This window comes from Aethalodelphis obliquidens, unplaced genomic scaffold (genome assembly GCF_003676395.1).
Source record: "Aethalodelphis obliquidens isolate GAN/ISIS:26980383/991018 unplaced genomic scaffold, ASM367639v1 scaffold61, whole genome shotgun sequence".
Classification (NCBI taxonomy): Eukaryota; Metazoa; Chordata; class Mammalia; order Artiodactyla; family Delphinidae; genus Aethalodelphis; species Aethalodelphis obliquidens.
The window spans coordinates 7896019-7916403 of record NW_020838005.1 but is presented as its reverse complement, the minus strand read 5'-3'; the positions used below and the strand labels follow the sequence as shown (position 1 = coordinate 7916403).

The following is a 20385-nucleotide window of genomic DNA, read 5'->3' as shown; positions in this document are numbered from 1 at the left end:
TCTTCCTTTAGTTTCCCCACACAGTCTAGGTACTTTTCCACAATTGCTTCTCTTTGTTCAACCTGGTATAAAAGCATTTAGTTTTGGCCACTTCCTTGACTAGTCATCTCCTTATGACAGATCCCATGTTATGTAAAACTTAACATTAAATAAATGGGTATCCTTTTCTTCTGTTAATCTATCCTATCTCCGTTTAATTTTCAGGCCCAGCCTGAAGAGCCTAAGAAGTTAAAGATAACATTTTGCCTTCTCTACAGCATCAACCTGTACTGTTCCTACCTTCCACATTGTTCCTTTTTGTCCCTACTTTTATTCTTTTTGTTGGAATATTATGAAACCTTCTTAAATAACCTTGGTTCCTCTGGCTGAGAGAATCTTTAACAGCATAATATTGACCAACTCATTTTCTTGCTCCTACATCTTGAATAGCTCCTCACTATTGGATAACATCCAGCATCCTTGGTTTAGTAATTAGGGAACCAGTGTGGCTTAGACTATTTTTCATACGATTTTTTTTCTCGATTACTCTCCCATGTACCTAATTTTGCAACCAAGAAGCCTGTCCTCAAAATGCCTTCCTGGGGACTTCCCTGGTGGCACAGTGGTTAAGAATCCACCTGCCAGTGCAGGGGATATGGGTTTGAGTCCTGGTACGGGAAGATCCCACGTGCCGCGGAGCAACTAAGCCCGTGCACCACAACTACTGAGCCTGCACTCTAGTGCCCAAGCGCCACAACTACTGAGCCCGTGAGCCACAACTACTGAGCCTGCGCGCCACAACTGTGCCTAGATCCCGCGCTCCGCAACAAGAGAAGCCTCCGCAATGAGAAGCCCACACACCGCGATGAAGAGTAGCCCCCGCTCACGGCAAGTAGAGAAAGCCCGCGCGCAGCAACGAAGACACAATGCAGCCAAAAATAAATAAACGAATTAATTAATTAATTTTTAAAAATGCCTTCCTGGAACAGTTAGAAATGCACACTGCTGGGAATCCTGTCTTTCTCCCCACCACCACCCCGCATTTTTTGATAAATAGCTCCCCCAACTAAAACTAGATTTTTATTTTCCTTTCATTTAATTTAGTAATTTGTCCATGAGTATGATTAATATTTAAGAACTACGTATAAAAGTAATGCATTTGAATTTAACAAGAAGGCGATATTATCAGAGAAACGGGTATTCCCACTTCCTCACTTTAATAAGAATCACCAAATGTGGAGGGCGGGTTGCATCCCCCCACGACATAGGCACGCCATCTAGTGGCAGCTCCCCCGCACTACAGACCTGGCCTCTGAGGCCTGCAAGTCTGAAGATCCACCTGCAAATTTTTTCTCAAGGAATATGTCAAACAGAAATTTTTTTTCTTGATATAACATAGTATAAGAAAAATATTGCATAATGCTTACTTTCTGTATGGCATTAAACACTGAAAACCAATTAAGTTTGGGCTGATTCTATAGATAAGTGCAGAAAAACAGAAGGACCTTAAGTTTTCGTGTGTTAACATTTAATCCGTGATGCACACGGATCCACTTTGAAAGAAGAAATTTAAAGAAACGCCTATAAGCTTGGATAAATCTCTGATAAAGTGTGAGAAATGGCTTTTCTCCGGAGATAACACACAACACAGCCAGCAGTGTACTCTCTGAGTAAATACTGAGGAGTCAACAAAACGGTTCAGAGTAAGCACAGCCTTTGAAGCCAGATGGTTTGTTGTTACCACCTCCATAAATTGGGGCAAAATCACTCAAAGTGACCATTTCCATATGTGGAAACATGGGGATAACAACATCTTTGTTGTGAGTATGAGAAATAATATATTCAAAATGCTTGGACTACAGCAGACACTCCATTAAAAAGAATGGTAGTTTGTCTTTAATGGTCATCATCCTTTTTATCTTTGATTTGTATAGAGAGAATAGCTGTTTTTCAAGCTTAAAAAATGTTATTTCTAGTCCTGAATTTACTTCTTTATCACAGTATAGAGTGCATGTGCTGACAGACATCATTCCTTTCCATACTATGTAGAGGATAACATGCCCATTTAGTAAATGTTAGACAAAAACAATGACAAAATAAATTATCTATATAGCTCATCAAATATACATCTACTCTCTTTTTTTAAAGTATTCAGAAAAAGGAAGTTGTTCCTACTTACAGCTTTCCAGTTGCATAGTACAGGTCTGTACATCCATTGGAAAATTCTTGAGATCCATTGGACAGGAGAGTGTTAATGTCAATCTGAAAGAATTCAAAGTAATAAATTTTAAAAGAAATTTATAATATCATATTAATATTCTATTGTTCAAGGTACAATTGGAAAACCATGTTGCTTTGGTAATGACTAACATCTACTCAAATAAAATTTGCTCCAGCTTGGTTATGTCATTTACTGCAAAACAACGGTATTCTTTTACATCAATCTGGTCTGGGGGGAAAGAAAAACTGTATATATAAACGTGCAATCACATTTATTTATTTATCTATTTATGTTTTCCTTCAGAGAGGGCTAGAGGTGTCTGAGACCCTTAAAAAAGATATTTGAGTGTGAGTTTTATAAAACGAATACCAAAGGCCAAAGACACACTTCTCCCAAATCACTGGGACAGCACTCCTGAGGAGGGAAGGAGATCCAGGGTTTGGAGTATGAGTGTGCAAAAGGCTGGGTGCAGGGAAGCAGTGTGTCTGACAATTTTCATCGTCTTTGTAACTACACGGAAGAACTTCTCAGTGAACACCCAGAGTAAAACACTCAGAATCTGGAGGTCTCCAAAATTCTCGGTATTAAAGAGGGCTTCCCTGTCATGGAATTAGAGCATTTCACCAGATCTTATCAGGGCCACGAAACAGCCCTCTCGAAAACGTGGGACACAATTCCATGCTCAACAATTGAACTTCTGATGTGGCTTCCCACAAAGTGAGATGATCTGATGGCCACCCCAGCGTTCCACCCACTTTTCCCCCTTCCAGAAAGCTTTAGTATGTCGGCATTCCAGATAATTCACTACTCTTGAATGTCTTTTTCTTCGAAAAGTATATTACTGAGATATCTTCAAGGATTACCAAGAATTTGTAGTTTCCGGACGTGAGAAAAAGAAGCCCAGATCCAAACAAACCTAAGTTTATTCAAACGAAGTTCTTTCCGGAGAACTCTCTAGCCAGCCCCTTTTATTGAAAGTCTTCCCATTGAAATGCAATATATTAGTGGGCACCTAGGCTGAGTCATTCACATAGACTCTGTGACCACAGAGTTTATGGTCTCAGATCACTTCATTTCACTCTATTTCAGTTTTCACATCTCCAAAAGGAAGATAAGAATAGTACTTACTCTGGGGACATGTTGTGACCAATACATGAGTTAATACATATAAAACGCTCAGCTGAGTGCTTCACACATAGTAAACACTAAATCAACATTAGTTATTAAGGATTACTAGTACATTCTCCCAACCCCAGCCTTCCCCATCTTCTCCTCCCCCAAATTATATAGGATGCACACGAAGATGACTGAACTAAATCACTGGTAAGTAACTATTTAAAGTTTGAACAAAAAAATGGCCATCAGCTCCACTAAATGTAACCCCATTCTCCAAAGTGACATTTTTATGTAGCCCATAGACATAAAGTTATAATGGTGCATGTTTGACATTGAATACTCTTGGTGGGGCCCCAGTGACATCATTTGAGAGACATAAACGGACAGATGTGAAGCTGCTGGATTTTTAAGAGTCCCAGGGGATCATCTGACAATTCATTCAAGTCAGAGTCCAGAGCACACTAAAATAATTCACAGAATTTATTCTTCAAAAGCAGTTTTCTCCTAACTCAGCTAGGTTAAGTGATCCTGTAAGTGTGATCTTGTCCATTTGCAAAGTTCTCTCTTCAAAAGGCAATTGTAAAATCAGCTGGACACAATGTTCTCTGTCTTATAAAAGGGTTTATTAGAAGTGTATGAACAAATACATTTTGAACGTACACCCATTAATTTTCCAAACATCCAAGGCTCTCTGGTCAGCCAATTTCAAATGTTGGCTTAGAGAATTAATTCTGTGACCTTTTGTATGGAAGTAAATAGCATTCTCAGAATCTTCTCCAGATCTCACCATGCTTGTGATGTCAAATTCATATCCTAGCTGTTTTTCTGGCGTAAAAAAAAAGATATTACATAATTCTTAAAAAAAAAAAAAAAGACCCCGGAAGGAATTATTTGGCAAAGAAAAACACTGTTTGTAGAACTTCTGTCATAACTCATATCCTGAAAAAGTCTATTTATTGACTTTCTTTTTGTTTAAGGTACAATACAATTGCTTCTTTAACAGCACAAGGATGAAAAAAATGCGTCGCCTTGGTGACTGTGATCCTGAATTTATCAAAACATTACATATAAATTAAAGATCTGTCCTGACCACATCAAAAGAAAACTAAATCAAGAGGTAATTAATCGCATTCTCCTGTTTTGGAAATGTCTTCTTGTGTAAGAGAGGACACAGAGTTCTCTTTTCTGAGACAAGACGCACAAACAGGATGTGCGTTTTTTTAATTTTCCCCTTAAAAATTCTTGGCTTAGTGAAGCAGTAATTTTAAAAAAAGATGACTATAATCTATGACAAACAATTCACCTCATTAAAATCAAGGTATTACCCATTTTCAAACAAACATTTCCCAGAGTATGCTGTCTATCTCAACCATTAATTGAAGTATTAAAAAAGGCTTTCTGACTCCACTTTAAGTTCCTTATGCAAAAGATAAGTATTTTAATAGTTTTTAATATTTCTAAATTTAGTGTTATAAGGACAATTGCCTCTTAGCTATCAGCTTTGAAGTATTATCTGTAATATCATACTAGGTAATACAGCTTTTGCTTACTATGTGGTAGGCACTATTTTAAATACTTTATATCTGTCTCAACTCATTTATTTCTTAACATGAATTTATAAGACAGGTAAGCTACATTACCTTTATTTAGAGATGAGGATATTAAGAGGTTAACTCACCTGATATTACAAAGCAGAAATTGATAGAGCTGAATTAGACGCTCTGGGGGTCTAGCTGTCCATTCTATGCCCTTAACATTTAAGTCTACTGCCTTTCAAAGGCATCAAAACATTTTTCATGAAAATGAGTTATCTAATTAATATGACTTTTAAAATATATATTTCTATAACACAAGAAATGATACATCTCACACACTATTCGTTATTAAATTTAAAGTAAAAGATACATAAATGGGGCTTCCTTGGTGGCGCAGTGGTTGAGAGTCCGCCTGCCGATGCAGGGGACACGGGTTCGTGCCCCGGTCCGGGAAGATCCCACATGCCACGGAGCGGCTGGGCCCATGAGCCATGGCCACTGAGCCTGCGCGTCCGGAGCCTGTGCTCCGCAACGGGAGAGGCCACAACAGTGAGAGGCCCGTGTACAGCAAAAAAAAAAAAAAAAAATACATAAATGATTCTTCCCCCAAAAATCAGTTAACTTTAGAAAATATAAGGAATTTGCCCATGGATTTTACATATTTGCTTGAGTGATTTGATATTTTATCATGAATAATTCTACAGGAGAGATGAGATTGTTGGAGCACTAGAAGGAACATTGGTACTAGCGTTCTAATTGGAGTTTTGTTGTCATCCGATGATAGAGACGATCATAAAGCTTATTAACCCATCACAGTGCAAACTCAGTATTATGGATGGTCCCTTCAGGAAGCTGATATAAGCTGTGGACCTCTTCAGAAAAATATATAAAATCACACACATGCAGAAATCTCCTTACAACATATATTTTATGGCATTGTAAATTGATATCCTTTGAATAAACAGCCTCTTAAAAAGCATCTGTTGAAATCAGTTTGCCTTGTCTTTTAAAAAATTAATGTCTGTCAAAGTTCAAAAAATAAGTACATATTGTACAAGGAAACTTTAATTATTTTCACAACTGAATTTCAAAGAAAGTGGTTGTATTTAGCTTAAGTAAAAGTTGAAATTGTGTTATGATCTTTGACAACTCGCCGTGTTTGGTATTTTTGATGTAAAGTTTCTTCCTGGTATTTATTTGACGGTTAATACAATAATGCTTCTGCACTGTAAGTAGTAGGGTTGGATGTCCTGGTACATGTTAGTAGTATCAGTAAATGAAGCAGCAGATAATATTTAACTGCCCGTGATGTGCTTCCATTATCTTGTGGATAGGATGTTACCATCCCCATTTTCAATTGATAAAACCAAGGCTTAGATAGATTGTAATTTGCAAGAGTCCTCAAATTTGCTAATTTATGGATTCTGGAAAAGACCAGAACTTAAGCTTTTTTGGGTTTTGTTTTCTCTTTGGAAAGATAAAAATTAAAATCTTTAGTGCTAATTGTACGCCTGGCATTATCCTGAGTGTTTTACATAGATTATTTCAGGCTCAAGGTGATTAGTATTTTCACCATCATGCATGTAAGAAAAATGAGCCTTTCATAGGTAAAGAGACCTGCCCAAAATCACAGCTAGTAAATCACAGATTTACCTCCTGCTGGGTCTACCAAGATGGTAAGGCCCTGACAATACTTTCACCTGAGCCATTTCTCATGGCTGTTTGTGTAGCTGCTAATTTTGAGAGATGAGATAACATTCCCCTGGACAAAGAGAAGGTTTGCTTACAGCTTGCTATATAAAAGCAGTGGATTCCCCACACTCAGTGTTCCACAGCTGTGAGGCAGACCCGCAGGTGTGTCGTGCCCACCTGAGCCTGATGTACTGTTCCCACGAGACCTGAGGATCATGGGGAAGTTGAGCAAAGACCCTGAGGCTCCTGCTGCTTGCTGGCAATAAGGAATAAATTCCTTTGTCTCTGGCGCTGGAGTCCTGTGTCTGCAGTCAGCACTCATGAACTATTGGGTCGGCCAAAAAGTTTGTTCAGGTTTTTCCGTAACATGTTATACATACATACATACATATGATACATAATAGGCTAACTTTATAAGTAGAATAAAATCAAATCCCAAACTTGACGATCTAGAGTCATGTGTCTCACCCCAACACCCTCACTTGAAAAGCACTTCATTTAAAAAATATCAGTATAATTCATGGATATCATTTAGAAGTTCAGACAGTTATATAAAACATACCAAAATCAGCTGTACCTTTGCCCTGCCCATCCCTATCCCCAGTTCATTTCTAGCTCCTCAGAGGCAGCCTTCTTTAGATATGTGTCTGCAACTTACATTCATATATTTAAATTGCTATCACGTTATGCTTGATTTTTAAAATTTGCGAAGGTGTCTATTAAATTGCTACAAAGGAAAATAAGAATTTACTGCCCTTATACCACACTCTGTGTACACAACTCTCCAGCAGAATTCGAAATTCAGTTATGTAAACATTAATGGTTAAATTAATATGCAGTGTTTACATGTTGTGAATATGTAATTACTGTTCATGGTGAAGCTTAGTCATTTGCTGTAATTATAGTGCTTGGATAGCATTTTGTTTTCCCTAGTGTTAACAATTGTCTCATTTTAATCATCTCTTCCGTTTCTATTCCCTACTATTACTTCACACTCAACAAACTCCCTTTCAGAACCAAATCCCTCTCAGTGATTAAACAGGGCAGGCAATGGATCAATTCCTTGCTTTTCATAGAAATCTCATTTCTTTTTCTCATCTCCCTTTCTGGTCAGATATTAAACCTCTGTATTGATACTCTGATTTTCATATCCTTTCCTTCTGATTTCCTATTTATTAATATCTTGATTCTACTTCTTGGAAGATTTCTTCACTTCATTTGTTCTTTGCAAGAACAAATATTTGATTGATGTTTTTTCCACTTTGGTTTACTATTTGCACTTTCTATGCTCTGAATGACTCCATTTCTCCTTTCCTAAATGTCTCGTATTTCATGCCTGCTGTTGCATCATCTGTCCAGAGATTTTTATTTTTTCTTTATGGCCTTTTCTGCTCCCTGAATTTTCCCTTGAGTCATTTCTTTGTTTCTTTAATTTTCTTCTCTTTGCTCTTTATTTCCTCTGCATGTGTATTCTGGCCTCTGCTTCTTTTTTCATTACTGGTCCTATTGCAGGATGTCCTCCAATGTCTGTTTATATTGAAGAACGAGGTACTAAAAACTATTTGGAGTGCAACTAACAGCAGATGATTCACTGAGTAATGGTCTTCACCATAGGATGGCTGCCCAGATTTTTCACTGGTGGTTCCCCAACTGTCTGTACATCTTTTCTCTTGGGCATTTTAGGGGGAATAGGAATATCACCATTCAGTGTGCAGAACTCACAGAACCCTCATTTTCTTGGGGTGATGCTTCACCACAGATGCCAGGTGTGCCTGGAGTCTCTACTCTCCAGAAGTTCTTGGCCCAACTTGTGGAGGTTTTCTGTTCTCCTGCTTTCTGCCCAGTTCAGAAGGCAAAAAGTTAGATCCTAGTCTGAAGAACACAGGCAAGAAAATCAGGATAAAGGACTCACTGTCATTCCTGCTTAGGTTACATCAACTCTTTTGCTTTATCTCCTTTCTAGCCCCCATTTTCTTATTTATTTATTTAGGCTGTGCCAGGTCTTAGTTGCGGCATGTGGGCTTCTTAGTTGCGGCACGCATGCAGGATCTAGTTCCAGGGATCGAACCCAGGGATCGAACCCAGGCGCCCTGCATTGGGAGTGTGGAGTCTTGCACACTGGACCACCAGGGAAGTCCCCTAGACCCCATTTTCTGAAGTCCTACCTGCCTCGAATTTCTAAAAGTTTGAGGATATTATTTTCTTCCTTTTGCATTCCCCCACCTTGGCTTAGGTTTTGGTTATCTCTGTGAAGTCAGTTTTCACAAGTGCATTCATTTTCAAGTTTCCTAAAATATCTTGTCATTACTCATCTGTCACTGTTTTCTTTCCCATTACTTTCATCTTCCTGTGTGTTAATGTCATTTCATTCCTTATTCAGTTTATTTCTTTGTTTTAGTGGCTTTAAGAAGGAAGTACATCAGCCATAAAAAGGAAAGAAATTGGGTCATTTGTAGAGATGTGGATGGACATAGAGAGTGTCATACAGAGTGAAGTAAGTCAGAAAGAGAAAAGCAAATATCGTATATTAATGCATATATGTGGAATCTAGAAAAATGGCACAGATGATCTTAGTTGCAAAGCAGAAATAGAGACACAGACGCAGAGAACAAATGTATGGATACCAAGGGGGAAAGGGGTGGGGTGGGAGGAGTTGGGAGACTGGGATTGACACATATCCATTATTGATACTATGTATAAAATGGACAACTGACAAGAATACACTGCATGGCACAGGGAACTCACCTAGTGCACTAGGTGCACTAGGGAGGGAAGTCCAAAAGGGAGGGGATATCTGTATGTGTACGGCTGATACATTTGATTGTTCAGTGGAGGCGAACACAACATTGTAAAGCAACCATACTCCAATAAAAATTAATTTAAAAAAATAATTAGAAAAATATTTTAAAAGGAGGAAAGAGATTTCAGAAAGTATAATTGCAAATTATACTGTCTCCAGATGATTATCAATTGAAGTAAATTGGCCTCCTAATGGTAGTTCAAGTAATCACAGATTAAGCTAAAATGCTGTCACCAAGGTGCTAGGAAATATGAAGAATTTTAAGGCAGAGAAAATGAAGAAATAAACATGTACAAAAAAAAGAGAAGGAAGTAGTGAGAAATGGATAAGTTCAATAAGTCAGGTTTGCCAGGATATTTTGCTTCTTTCTTTGAACAGGCAGGAAAGCAGATCTCTCATGAAACATCACAGATGCTCCATTTGTAAACTGAAAAGATTTTTTTTTCCTAGCACAACTTTTGTTAACAAAGAAACTGTTTGCCATTTGAAAATTTCAAAGTCCTGTGAGATTTCCAAAAACAACTCACAAAAAAATGAATTTAGTCTTTGATCATGTGAGCCAGGATAGAGCAAACAAAAACCAGGGGCCAAGAGACATCATCAGTTTCATCTGAACTCATACTGAAAGACGAAAAATGCAGTTCTGAATTATTCTATAACTTTTCTCAAAATATTAGAAGAAATGTGGGAAATTCATAATGGATGGCACCATTTTCCAAGTCCAATGACTTGATATAAACAACTAAATAGCCATAATCATATAGGATACAATAGAATACACACACACATTGCATTTCAATTCTATCAATGGAAATCTTCTAGACATTATTATTTTGCAGAATGATTATTTCATGCTACCTGGTGATATATTCTTGCAACCTATGACACCCAAAATCTGTCTGAAATGAAAAGGTACCTTACAATTAAAAATAAATTATACCTTTCACAAAGTTAATTTTCAAATTAGCAGGAAAAGAGGTAAATTTGCTTTGTTTACACCTGGCATGGATCCCCTGATAGCCATCAGAAATCCACATCACAGAGGAGTCAAGGGTCGTGACTTCACGTTAAAAGCCTCTGTCGCTTAAAACATATGTATTTAATTCATAAGTAATATATAACTCTTACTGAAAAAGTCAAACAATATTAACTTACATATAGTGAAATCTATAGTTCATCTTTATTTCTACCCAAGTTTTACAGCTCATTTCCATAACTGGTTATTCTTAACCAATTGTGGGCATCCTTCTGCACTTCTTGTATGGAATTAGATATACGTGTATCTTTCCATACACTTTTAGGCTTAAATATATAGAATGTTTTAAACAAAAATAAGCATGAAACATTTCTAACCTTAAAGATATTTTGGAGGCTTTTTCTTATGAATACATTTAGGTCTATCTCATGCAGGGTACTTCTTGATGTTGGGCTATCATTGTGTTCTGTCTTGTTCTCATTTGTGAATATATAGGGTCTTTTCTTTTGTTGCTATTTCAGTGGTGCAGCGGGCATCTTTGTAAATGTGTCTTGTGTACACGTGAACACATAAGTAATGTAAATTCCTAGAAGCAGAATTGTTGAGGTGAAGGATAAGTGTATTTTATATTTTTATATATACTAAGAAATCATCTTCCCCAACAGTTAATTTCAAGTCATATGCCTACAAAAGGGTATTAGACAATGCTGACTATTACATCTTGTTAATTTCTGCCAATGTTTATAAAAAATGTTTTATTATTTATTTTTCATTTTCCCTTACATCAATGTTATAATTTTTGCTTCAACTGTCAAATATAATTTAGAAAACTTAAGAGGAGAAGAAAAATCTATTATATTTGCTCATATTTCTGAAGACAGTTTCCTTTCTTCCTTCTTGACGTTCCAACGTTTCTTCTTTTATTATTTCCTTTCTGTTTAGAAAACTTCCTTTAGCTATACTTTCAGGGGAGTTCTACTAGTAACAAATTCTCTTAGTTTTCCTTTATCCAAGGTCTCAATTTCCCCTTCATTCCTGAAGGATATTTTCACTGGGCACAAGATTCTAGGATGACAATTCCTTTCTTTCAGCACTTGAAAAATATGTGTCACTTCTTTCTGGTTTTTGTCATTTCTGATGAGAAATTTTTTTTCATTTCAATTATTTTTCCCCTATAGATAAGCTGTTGTTATTCTCTGGATGTTTTCAGGATTTTTATTTAGTTTTCAGAAGTTTGTGTATGATGTGACTTGGTATGAATATCTTTGGGATTTAATTCAATATCTTGAATCTGCAGGTTTATGCCTTTTGCAAAATGTATATGCAAGTTTCAGTCATTAATTCCTCTAGTATTTTTTGTAGCTCTATACCCTATTCTCCCTCTCCATCTGATTGTTAGACTTTTGTTATACTGCCAGAGGTCCCTGAGGCTCTGTCCTCCCCTGGTCCCCAATCTATCATTTCTCTGTTGTTCAGAGTGGGTAATTTTTTTACTATTCTTAGAGTTCACTGAATCTTTGTCCTCTCCATTTTTCTACTGAGCCCATCCACTAGGTTTTTATTTTAATTATTGTATTTTTCAGTCCTAAAATTTTTATTTGGTTCCACTTTATACCTTCTATTTCTTTGCTGAGGCTTTCTATTTTTTTATTGCTTTCAAGCATATTTGTAAGTGTTCACTGAATAATTTTTGTCATGGCCATTTTAACGTCTGTTGATAATTTTAACAACCTCATCATCTTGTTGTTGGCATCTGTTGATTTCTTTTTTCATTCAGTTTCAGGACTTTCTGGTTCTTTGTATGGTGAATGATATTTGGTTGAAGCCTAGACATGTTTATAATATTTTATGAGACTCTGGATCTTATTTAAACTTTCTGTTTGCACTGGTTTTCTCTGACACTGCTCTGTCAGGGCAAGGGGGTGTGGGTGCTACCTTATTCCTTCCAGGTAGAGGTAGAAGTCCAGTTCATATCCCAGTCTAAGATTTATAAAGAAAAAATTATCCCACGAATTCACTTCCATGTTGTTTCTTGGGTTCCAAGGTCCTTACTCAGTCAATGTTATTATGACTACCATTGGGAGTCTCCCCAAGTTTGTGATAGACATTGTGTCTAGGGTTTTCAGTTGTACTTGGCAGAAGAACTAGGGAAAACTATATCTGCTCCATCTTCCCACTATCTTTTTATACTTATGCTTTTTAGTAATTTTCCAAAAAGGTTCAAAATTCTCTTGCTTAGACCTAGGATTCACCACTAAGCTATTCATTCATATGGGAGCACAGGGCTTAATTAGTGAATGAGACCTGAAATCTTCCTTTATGTATTATGCAACAATTAATGATTCAGGATTATATTAACACATATTAGCTAGTTTTCAGAAATCTGATGAAAGTGTCAATTCACAATAGAGTGATGTCACCTTGTCATTCTTAGGAAATGATAAATGTATTGAAAGGAAATTTGTTCACATGGAATAGAAAAATATGCAAAACAGATATAATATACTGGGATAGAGATATTAGCATTATTTACAAAACCACTTTGTAGAAAAATGTTTTCAAAATCACTAAGCTACTAAGATTAAATTTTCATTCCTGTTATTTCTATTTTATACTATTACCTGGCAAAAATAGCAACCATCCCTGATATTGAACAGATGAACTCAAAATCAAATATACCCATTCCTGATGAGAAGAAAAGTTAACAAAAGGGAAAATAGAGAGGTAAAATCTAAGGAATTAATATTCAGGCTACAGCTCCAATATTAAGTTTACCTTGATACCTTTAAAACATGTTACCGATGATACAAATATTTTTGAAGCAGTTGCCTATTACAATAAATAGAGCATATTGTCTCCTCTAAGAAATATGACATGAATTCTCGTCCTAACTTCCTGTTTTTTTTTTAAATTGAACTAAGTGATAAAAATAATTATGGAAAATTTAAGATAACCATTTTATTTTAGAATGTTTAGAATAGTTTTCAGATGGCACACAAGTCATCAAGTAGATTAGTGTAGCTATTTACTGAATCTATACCTGTTTGCTATTAAATGAACAGCCAAAGCTAAATGAGTTCTAAAGTTCAACTGTCAAGAAATGTTATTTTTTGTATTTATATTTTGGTATTATTGTTATGTTTTGATATTAGCTTTAAAAGGCTACATGGTCTTCTGAGAAATGTATAATAAATAACTAAAATGTAAATAAGATCTTTTTCTAAAGGATGACCACAGAAGCTCAAGGACATCTTAAAAAATACATACACCTGATAAATAATTTATGGGAAATGAATCCCAGACAAGAAAACTTAAATATTTCTTCACGTATAAATATTTAAAGGAAGTATGCATACATAAAAATACAATCACAACATATGATTCAGGCTACGTTCAATTTGCCTTTAAACCACCCACTAACTTGGCTGATGTAAGAACCTGGGCCATTTGTTAAACAAGTGGATTTCCAAGAGTTACTCATATAGTTCTTGGATCTGGAACTTGGTGTCTTATTGTTGATTAAATATATTTGGGAAATGGTATAGTGGGAACTTAAGTGGAACAATGAAAGCACTTACTCAAAAATTTTAAAACACTCACTAAAAACTAAAAAAAACCTGCTGCTCTGTTTCACTGAAATCAGGGATTTAAGCCTATGGCTCACCTTATTGAATAAAGAACATTCCCATTCTTGAAAATTCTTAACAATTTGTTGTCTGTAGTAACTTCATGAAAGTTGGCTCCCTTTTCATTGGCAAAGAACAAATCAGGTTTCCAAATGGAGTCCAACATGGAAGGGTCTAGGTCTAAGGAGTCATCAGGATATTCACTATATGCAAGTCGAGGATCGTTCCATTTCTGACGAAGAAAGATATTCACTCTGTAATCCTGTGACAAAAGAAAGAAAGGGTGAAAAAAGCCTGGTTTAAAATATTTAGACTTGTATGTGTTAGTCTTTGGGCTGCTCTGAATTATAGCAAAAGCCACTGACATCCTTGTGAGCTTTCCATACCCCTCAATCCTCACTTGTTACCACCAAGAGTCGTTCTAGTTCTGAGGATTTGCCCAGGTTTTTTGTGATCTATATGCCTCCAAAGAAAAGGCCACAGAAGAGCACAATTTTATCATGCTTGTATTTTGCTGTTCCATTAGAATTTTACTCTCCTGGCTTGCCCGAATAAAATATTGGATTGCTATTAGACACTCAGAATAAAATATTTTCGGATTTGCATTTATTTTCTAGAACCATTTCTTTTAGTAGGTATCCTTTAGCATCCAGAATGCATTTAGTGAAATTTTCTTGAAAGCTGTCTATTTTCTAAAAATGAACATACGTACTTCTTTACAATAAAGGCACATTTTCTCATCTTTAGTATAATATGTAAGTTCTATGAAATTGGTGATTTGGTAAAAATAAAAGGTGGTTTTCAAATAAGGGATGAAACCTTTTGCTAGGTGTCCCATCTGTTTTCCAAAGTGACAAATCCTTTAAGATTTGACTTAAGAGATTTCCCAATTAGACCTTTCATAATTAAGTTAAAAGAAGAATCAATGATTTCAAAGTCTTGCTCACGATTTCCAGACTAATGTATAGAGTGACAAAGATTGACAGCTACGTGTATGTGTGGTATTTTTACACAGTATATGAGTATAAGTACTATCTATGACTTTACAAATACAATTTTCCCCTTAGACTTTTGAAACGAGCAAATAAACATGCAGACTTCATTATAAGTATAAGTGAACATTTTAAGAAAGCTTCATTTCCACAAAAAATAGCCAGGGCTGGAGATATTCAGAGAAACTGAATATCAGTTTTCGTCTATTTTTTCATTCCTTGAATACCAAATTACCAGTAGTCAGAATACAGTGACCAAGCAATCACAAAGAATGCTTCCGTAATATCAGACCCGTAGATTGGTTATCTTGCAAGGAGGTCAGATTCAGAGTTTGTAGTGAATGTTACAAATGTATATGTGGCCTTGATCATTAGTTGTGCACTGAGATCCCTGTCTTCTAACTGTAACTAAGGTTACATACCAGATAGTATTTTTTCTGCTTTCTAGGTGCCCCATGTATTTTCCAAAGTGACAATGGAGCAGAGGTCACTTCAGCTTTCTACCACAAAGCTCACGATAATGTGGAAATCTCACCAGCCTCGAGGATCTGCAGAACTTATAAACGGGGATACATGAACAAGCTTCTACCAGACAAGGACGGGTCATCCTCTCCTAGACTAGGGTTCAGAGCCCCAAGAAGCACAGCTCCATGGCTGGTGGCCAGTTCCTGCATCCCTCGCGGTCCTGTAATCTGTGCATCCACCAAACACATTTAGTCCAATGATTGGACTAAAGTCAGTTTCTCTCTGCCTGACCTCTAGGGAGGACTAAAGCAAGACAAGTTATAATGATACTTGCCAGGAAAAATAACTGACTCATAAAGAATTTCCTTTTGGACTGATTCCTAAGACATATTTTTAAAGGTGAAGTATTTTTATGCTGTAACAAATTTATTGATTGAGAACACTCTGTGATGCTAAAATAAAAAGTCCTTTTAAGCTGTAGTCTATGTGATAAAATTTGGTAGACTCTCCCCATCTTTATGTGATTGGTTTACTGATAAACTTTATAGACACAATCTCAGATCTTCCAGGAACGCTTTTTGCTCCAAGAAGGAGCTGAAAAAAGACATCAAGTAGACTTCAGTTTCTGTTTCTAAATCACACAAGGAAAACATCAACTGTCATCTGTCACCAAGGCCGAATGTTATCCTGTATCCATTGTGCTCTTTTTGTGAATAACCAGGACTATCTTTGTTTACTAACATGTTGAGGTCTTCGGTTTAGAGCCAAGGTTCAAAGCAAAACTGAAAAATGACCATTTCCTGAAAATCCAGAAACTTAGTTTCAACAGTCCTCACAATTTGGGTTTTGATCTGCCTGCAAATGAACACTGTAATGGGAAGCTTCCCATCTGTGCTCAGCAACCGATTATATTATTTCTGAATCCTGATCATAAGTGAAAATGTGCAAAGAAAAGGGTATAAAAAACATTCAAATAATACCACTCTAAAAAAAGTCCTTGTAACTCAAGTTGAAATAACTTGCTTATAATAAAAGGCCATGGACCAAAGAAGGAAACAGCTTTGCAAAACAGAGACAAATGGATGTGTATGCAGCATATGAAAAAAAATGTCAAGTGGACTTACTAAAGCCAGTTTAAAAATTCAGTCATTCCTTGGACATACTTAAAGACTAAGTGTTTTTGTTTGTTTGTTTTGGGGGGAGGTTTCTGTTTTATTTATTTATTTTATTTATTTATTTATTATTTTTATTAACAGTGTTGTGTTAGTTTCAGGTGTAAGTGTTTTATTAAAGGAATCTTCCCTGTTCGCCCTGGCTATACTTCTATAAGGATGAAAATGTAGAAAGCTTATATGTGAGTAAAAAAAGAAGAAGTATAAATATGAGATAATACATCATGAGAATGAAATCAATATTTGTATCTCACATTTCTAAAATCCACCCATGTATTGAATTCATTCATAAATCTTATAAGGCAGCTGAACTGACATTTACGTGTATGGAATCATTATATTTTAGAACAGAGACATTAATGATTCTTTTTCCCTAGAAACTTCTTTTGTAGTAATATACATTTTTGCAAACCCTTCAGAAGTTAATTTTATTTTTTCATCATTTTGCATGTTACACAATTAATGAGTTATTTTAAATGTTATATAAGTGTATTATTAATCTTGTACAACAGTGATAGAAATGTAATCATTATTTCATAATATAGAAAGACTAATTTTGACATTTTGGAAGTCAAATTTTATTATTAGAATAGAGTGTATCACGCTATTCTAATCATTTTAAATTAATTGTGTAGGAAAATATTTTGTTGACCAAGTAAAATTATATATCATGTTTGGATTCGAAAATAAGTATCCATTAATACGTGGTTTAAATTCCATCTGTATGTCACATAGTAAAAGAAGAACCACACTAAATTTTCTGACCTAGTATTTGAAATTCTTACATTATGAGGTACAAATAAATAATAATTCTATTAGGTGAATATTATAATGATTATAATATACCAGGCTCAGAAGTAAGTCTTCTTGGGATCAAATGTCACCTCTCACAGTGAATAGCTTTCTAATCTCCCTGCACCTTGTTTGTTCAACTGTGAAATAGGGATGGTTATAACAGCACATCCTCTGATAGAGTTCTTGTGAACATTGGATTGATCCACATAAAGTACTTAGAACCACACTCATTAAATGTTAGACCCCCAAAATTAGAAGCCATATTAGATAGAAATTTGCTTGCATTTTCTGTTTCTAAACTAGTTTTGAAGTACTAGGGGCATTTTGATTTGAATCTGGGATAGTTGAATTTGCCATAGAAGAATATGGGACAGATAATTGTAATCTTGAAATCTGGTGAATAATATCTTTGAAAATTTGCAGAACTATTATGATAAGCTTATCGTTGACTTCTGTATTTCAACATTTCTGTATTTTTATATTTTGTCTTTAATCAATTGCCCCTCCTCCCTCTTTATACATAAACATACATACATATACATTTTAAATTTGTTTGTTTGAGTATATAAGGCCCTTTTCCCTCATAGCAAATACAGCTGTTCACATTTCACTTTGTGCCAGATGTTATACTAGGTGCTTCATGGGTTACTTCTACTATTCTCATAGCAAATCTGTGAGGCAGGTGTGATTATTATGTGTGCTTAGCTTCACAGATGTGGAGAAAGGAACAAAGACACATTAAGTAACTTCAATGGGATTACAGAGCTAATAAATGAAAGAGCTATAATCCAGACCACAAGTTCTGATTTCAGCGTTTTAACGATATACTGACTGCATAATACACTGCCACTCATGATTGCCTTGTATGCAAACCAAACATTTTATAAACTAACGCAGATTCTGGTTTATGTGGTTTATGGTGGGGTCTTTTGGTAAGGAATTTGGGGATTTACTGATCAACATGCTCGCTGATGGGAAATTGCAAGCACTAAAACTAAGTGTTCCCAGATTAAATCGAATTGTTGCCACATTGTCATTTGTCCTTAGGGGTACCCTGGTGGGAGACCAAATTTAGTAGAGAGCACAACACTATGTATCAGCTAAAATGACATATAGAATATTATTGTCATCTTTTGCCTTACAGGGAAGCATAGGATTGCTAGAAATGAACTGAAATGACCAATTAGAAAAAAAGTAGAAAGAATCACCTAAAGTTAACAAAGAAAGTTAAGTACTTCTCTTTTCTTTGGTTCATAATTCAGTTAATTTTTAAATTCCTTAGTGTTTTCAGGCAATTTCTAATCCAGTAGCTAAGCCTACCCCCAACCTCTTCCCCCTTCCTTTTCTCCCTGCCTTCTCACTCCCTCATTTCTGCACTTTTCTGCCCTTTCCTCTCCTTCCTTCTCTATTCCTTTCTGTTTCTGTGTCTCTGTCTCCCTCTCTTTCCCTCCCTCTCTCCTCCTCCCCTTCACTCACAAACCTGCGTGCAGCACTCCTGCCCCCTCTGCCTCTTTAAAACCTGCTGCCAAATTATTATTTTGTTGTTGTGGGCAGGTGTTTTTACATTGTATTGTTACAGATCAAAGAAAATATATATCTACAATGCTGCCACTGTTGATACCTTAATACCTTTGTTTTCTTTTCTTCCTACACATTTTCACACAGTTGAAATTTATCATACCTGCTCTATGCATCCTTCATTTCACTTAATGTATTTTATGCATTTCCTGGTAATCCTCTTAATCATCATTCCAGTGGCTATATGATGCACTTTTCTTACACAAATACTTTTTCATGTGATTGAAAAGGGTCTAGTGCCTAAGGAATTACGCAGTTTGTGAAAAACTGAAATGTGTTCATTTATTTTCAATAACCAAATATATTTTTTTGCTTTATGTCTCAATAAATCTGAGCAAGAATTAGGAGTATAAAGTATTTCTAAAAAAGAATGTGCCAGGCATATAATCAGAAGGTAATATGTCTAAAACAAGACTCTTTGAAAATGGCACTGTAAAAATAATCATCACAAAACAGCACAACAATAACCCACCAAGTACAGTATTTTTTCTGGACCACTTGAATGCTTTCCAGTTGATTGTAAAAATTTTCATCTAAAATGGGATTTGTAGTGGCAATTATCACTGCCTTTCTTATTTATAATTTGATTTAATGAGAATGGTTTTACGAATTCAATATTCAGTATACTAATTAATCTTTTGAAAAAGATGCTCTTTCCCAGGTTAAAGAATTCAGTTTCTACCCCTATTTTTAAAGTTATTGATGATACTGTTGAAGCTATTGTTAGGAAGTGGTACTTAACCTTATTAAATTATTGGAAATTTATTTGAGAGTCATGTGGTTTTTAACTTGATACAAATTTTGCCCCAGTATATCATTAATCATTTACTGTCTGTAAAAAGTAAGATGTGAATACCTAATGGTATATACATATATTGGAGCACGTGTACATTGAAAAGTTGAGATAGATTATATTTTTTTCGCTAAAAACTCAACAGAATTTATTCAAATATTAAAAGATCAATATTATTCTCAAAGTTATTTAGCATTATGCAGCAAATGCTTATTTTATCATATATTGCCAACCTGGAATTTAGTTTAGTGTTGATAATACAATAGTGAAAGATAATCTCTGCTCTCCAATTGCTCACTATATTGTAGAAGATAGCCTGTAAACAGATAATTTTTTTCACATTATAATTGCTATGTTGGAGGCATGTACAGCAAGCTAGGAAAACACAAAGAAGGGCTAGCTAATAGGGACCAAGGTGGAGTGGTTGGGGAAGACTTCCTGAGGAAAATCTAATTGGGCTTCGTTTTCAAAGTGAAATAAAATTTAGCTGGGCAAACATTGGGGCCATAATAAAACGTGTCCTGTAAAATATTGGACAGAAAATCCAGTAACCACTAGATTTTTGTATGATTAATATAGGAATCTGGCTGAATCTTAATTATTATAATTTTTATATGTATATGGGGCCCTATGACTGCAAATTAT

General features: G+C 35.5%; 1 protein-coding gene across 2 annotated transcripts in view; it reads right to left on the bottom strand.

Moving 5' to 3' along the window:
• Nucleotides 1-20385, bottom strand: part of GLRA3 (glycine receptor alpha 3) — a 156566-nt gene that overhangs the window by 47541 nt on the left and 88640 nt on the right. For both annotated transcript variants that reach the window (XM_027087922.1, XM_027087923.1), the window contains exons 4-5: nucleotides 13984-14207; nucleotides 2159-2241 (exon numbers count right to left, since the gene is read on the bottom strand). In XM_027087922.1, coding sequence (XP_026943723.1) covers nucleotides 2159-2241; nucleotides 13984-14207 — 307 coding nt within the window. The remainder of the gene's footprint in view (nucleotides 1-2158; nucleotides 2242-13983; nucleotides 14208-20385) is intronic.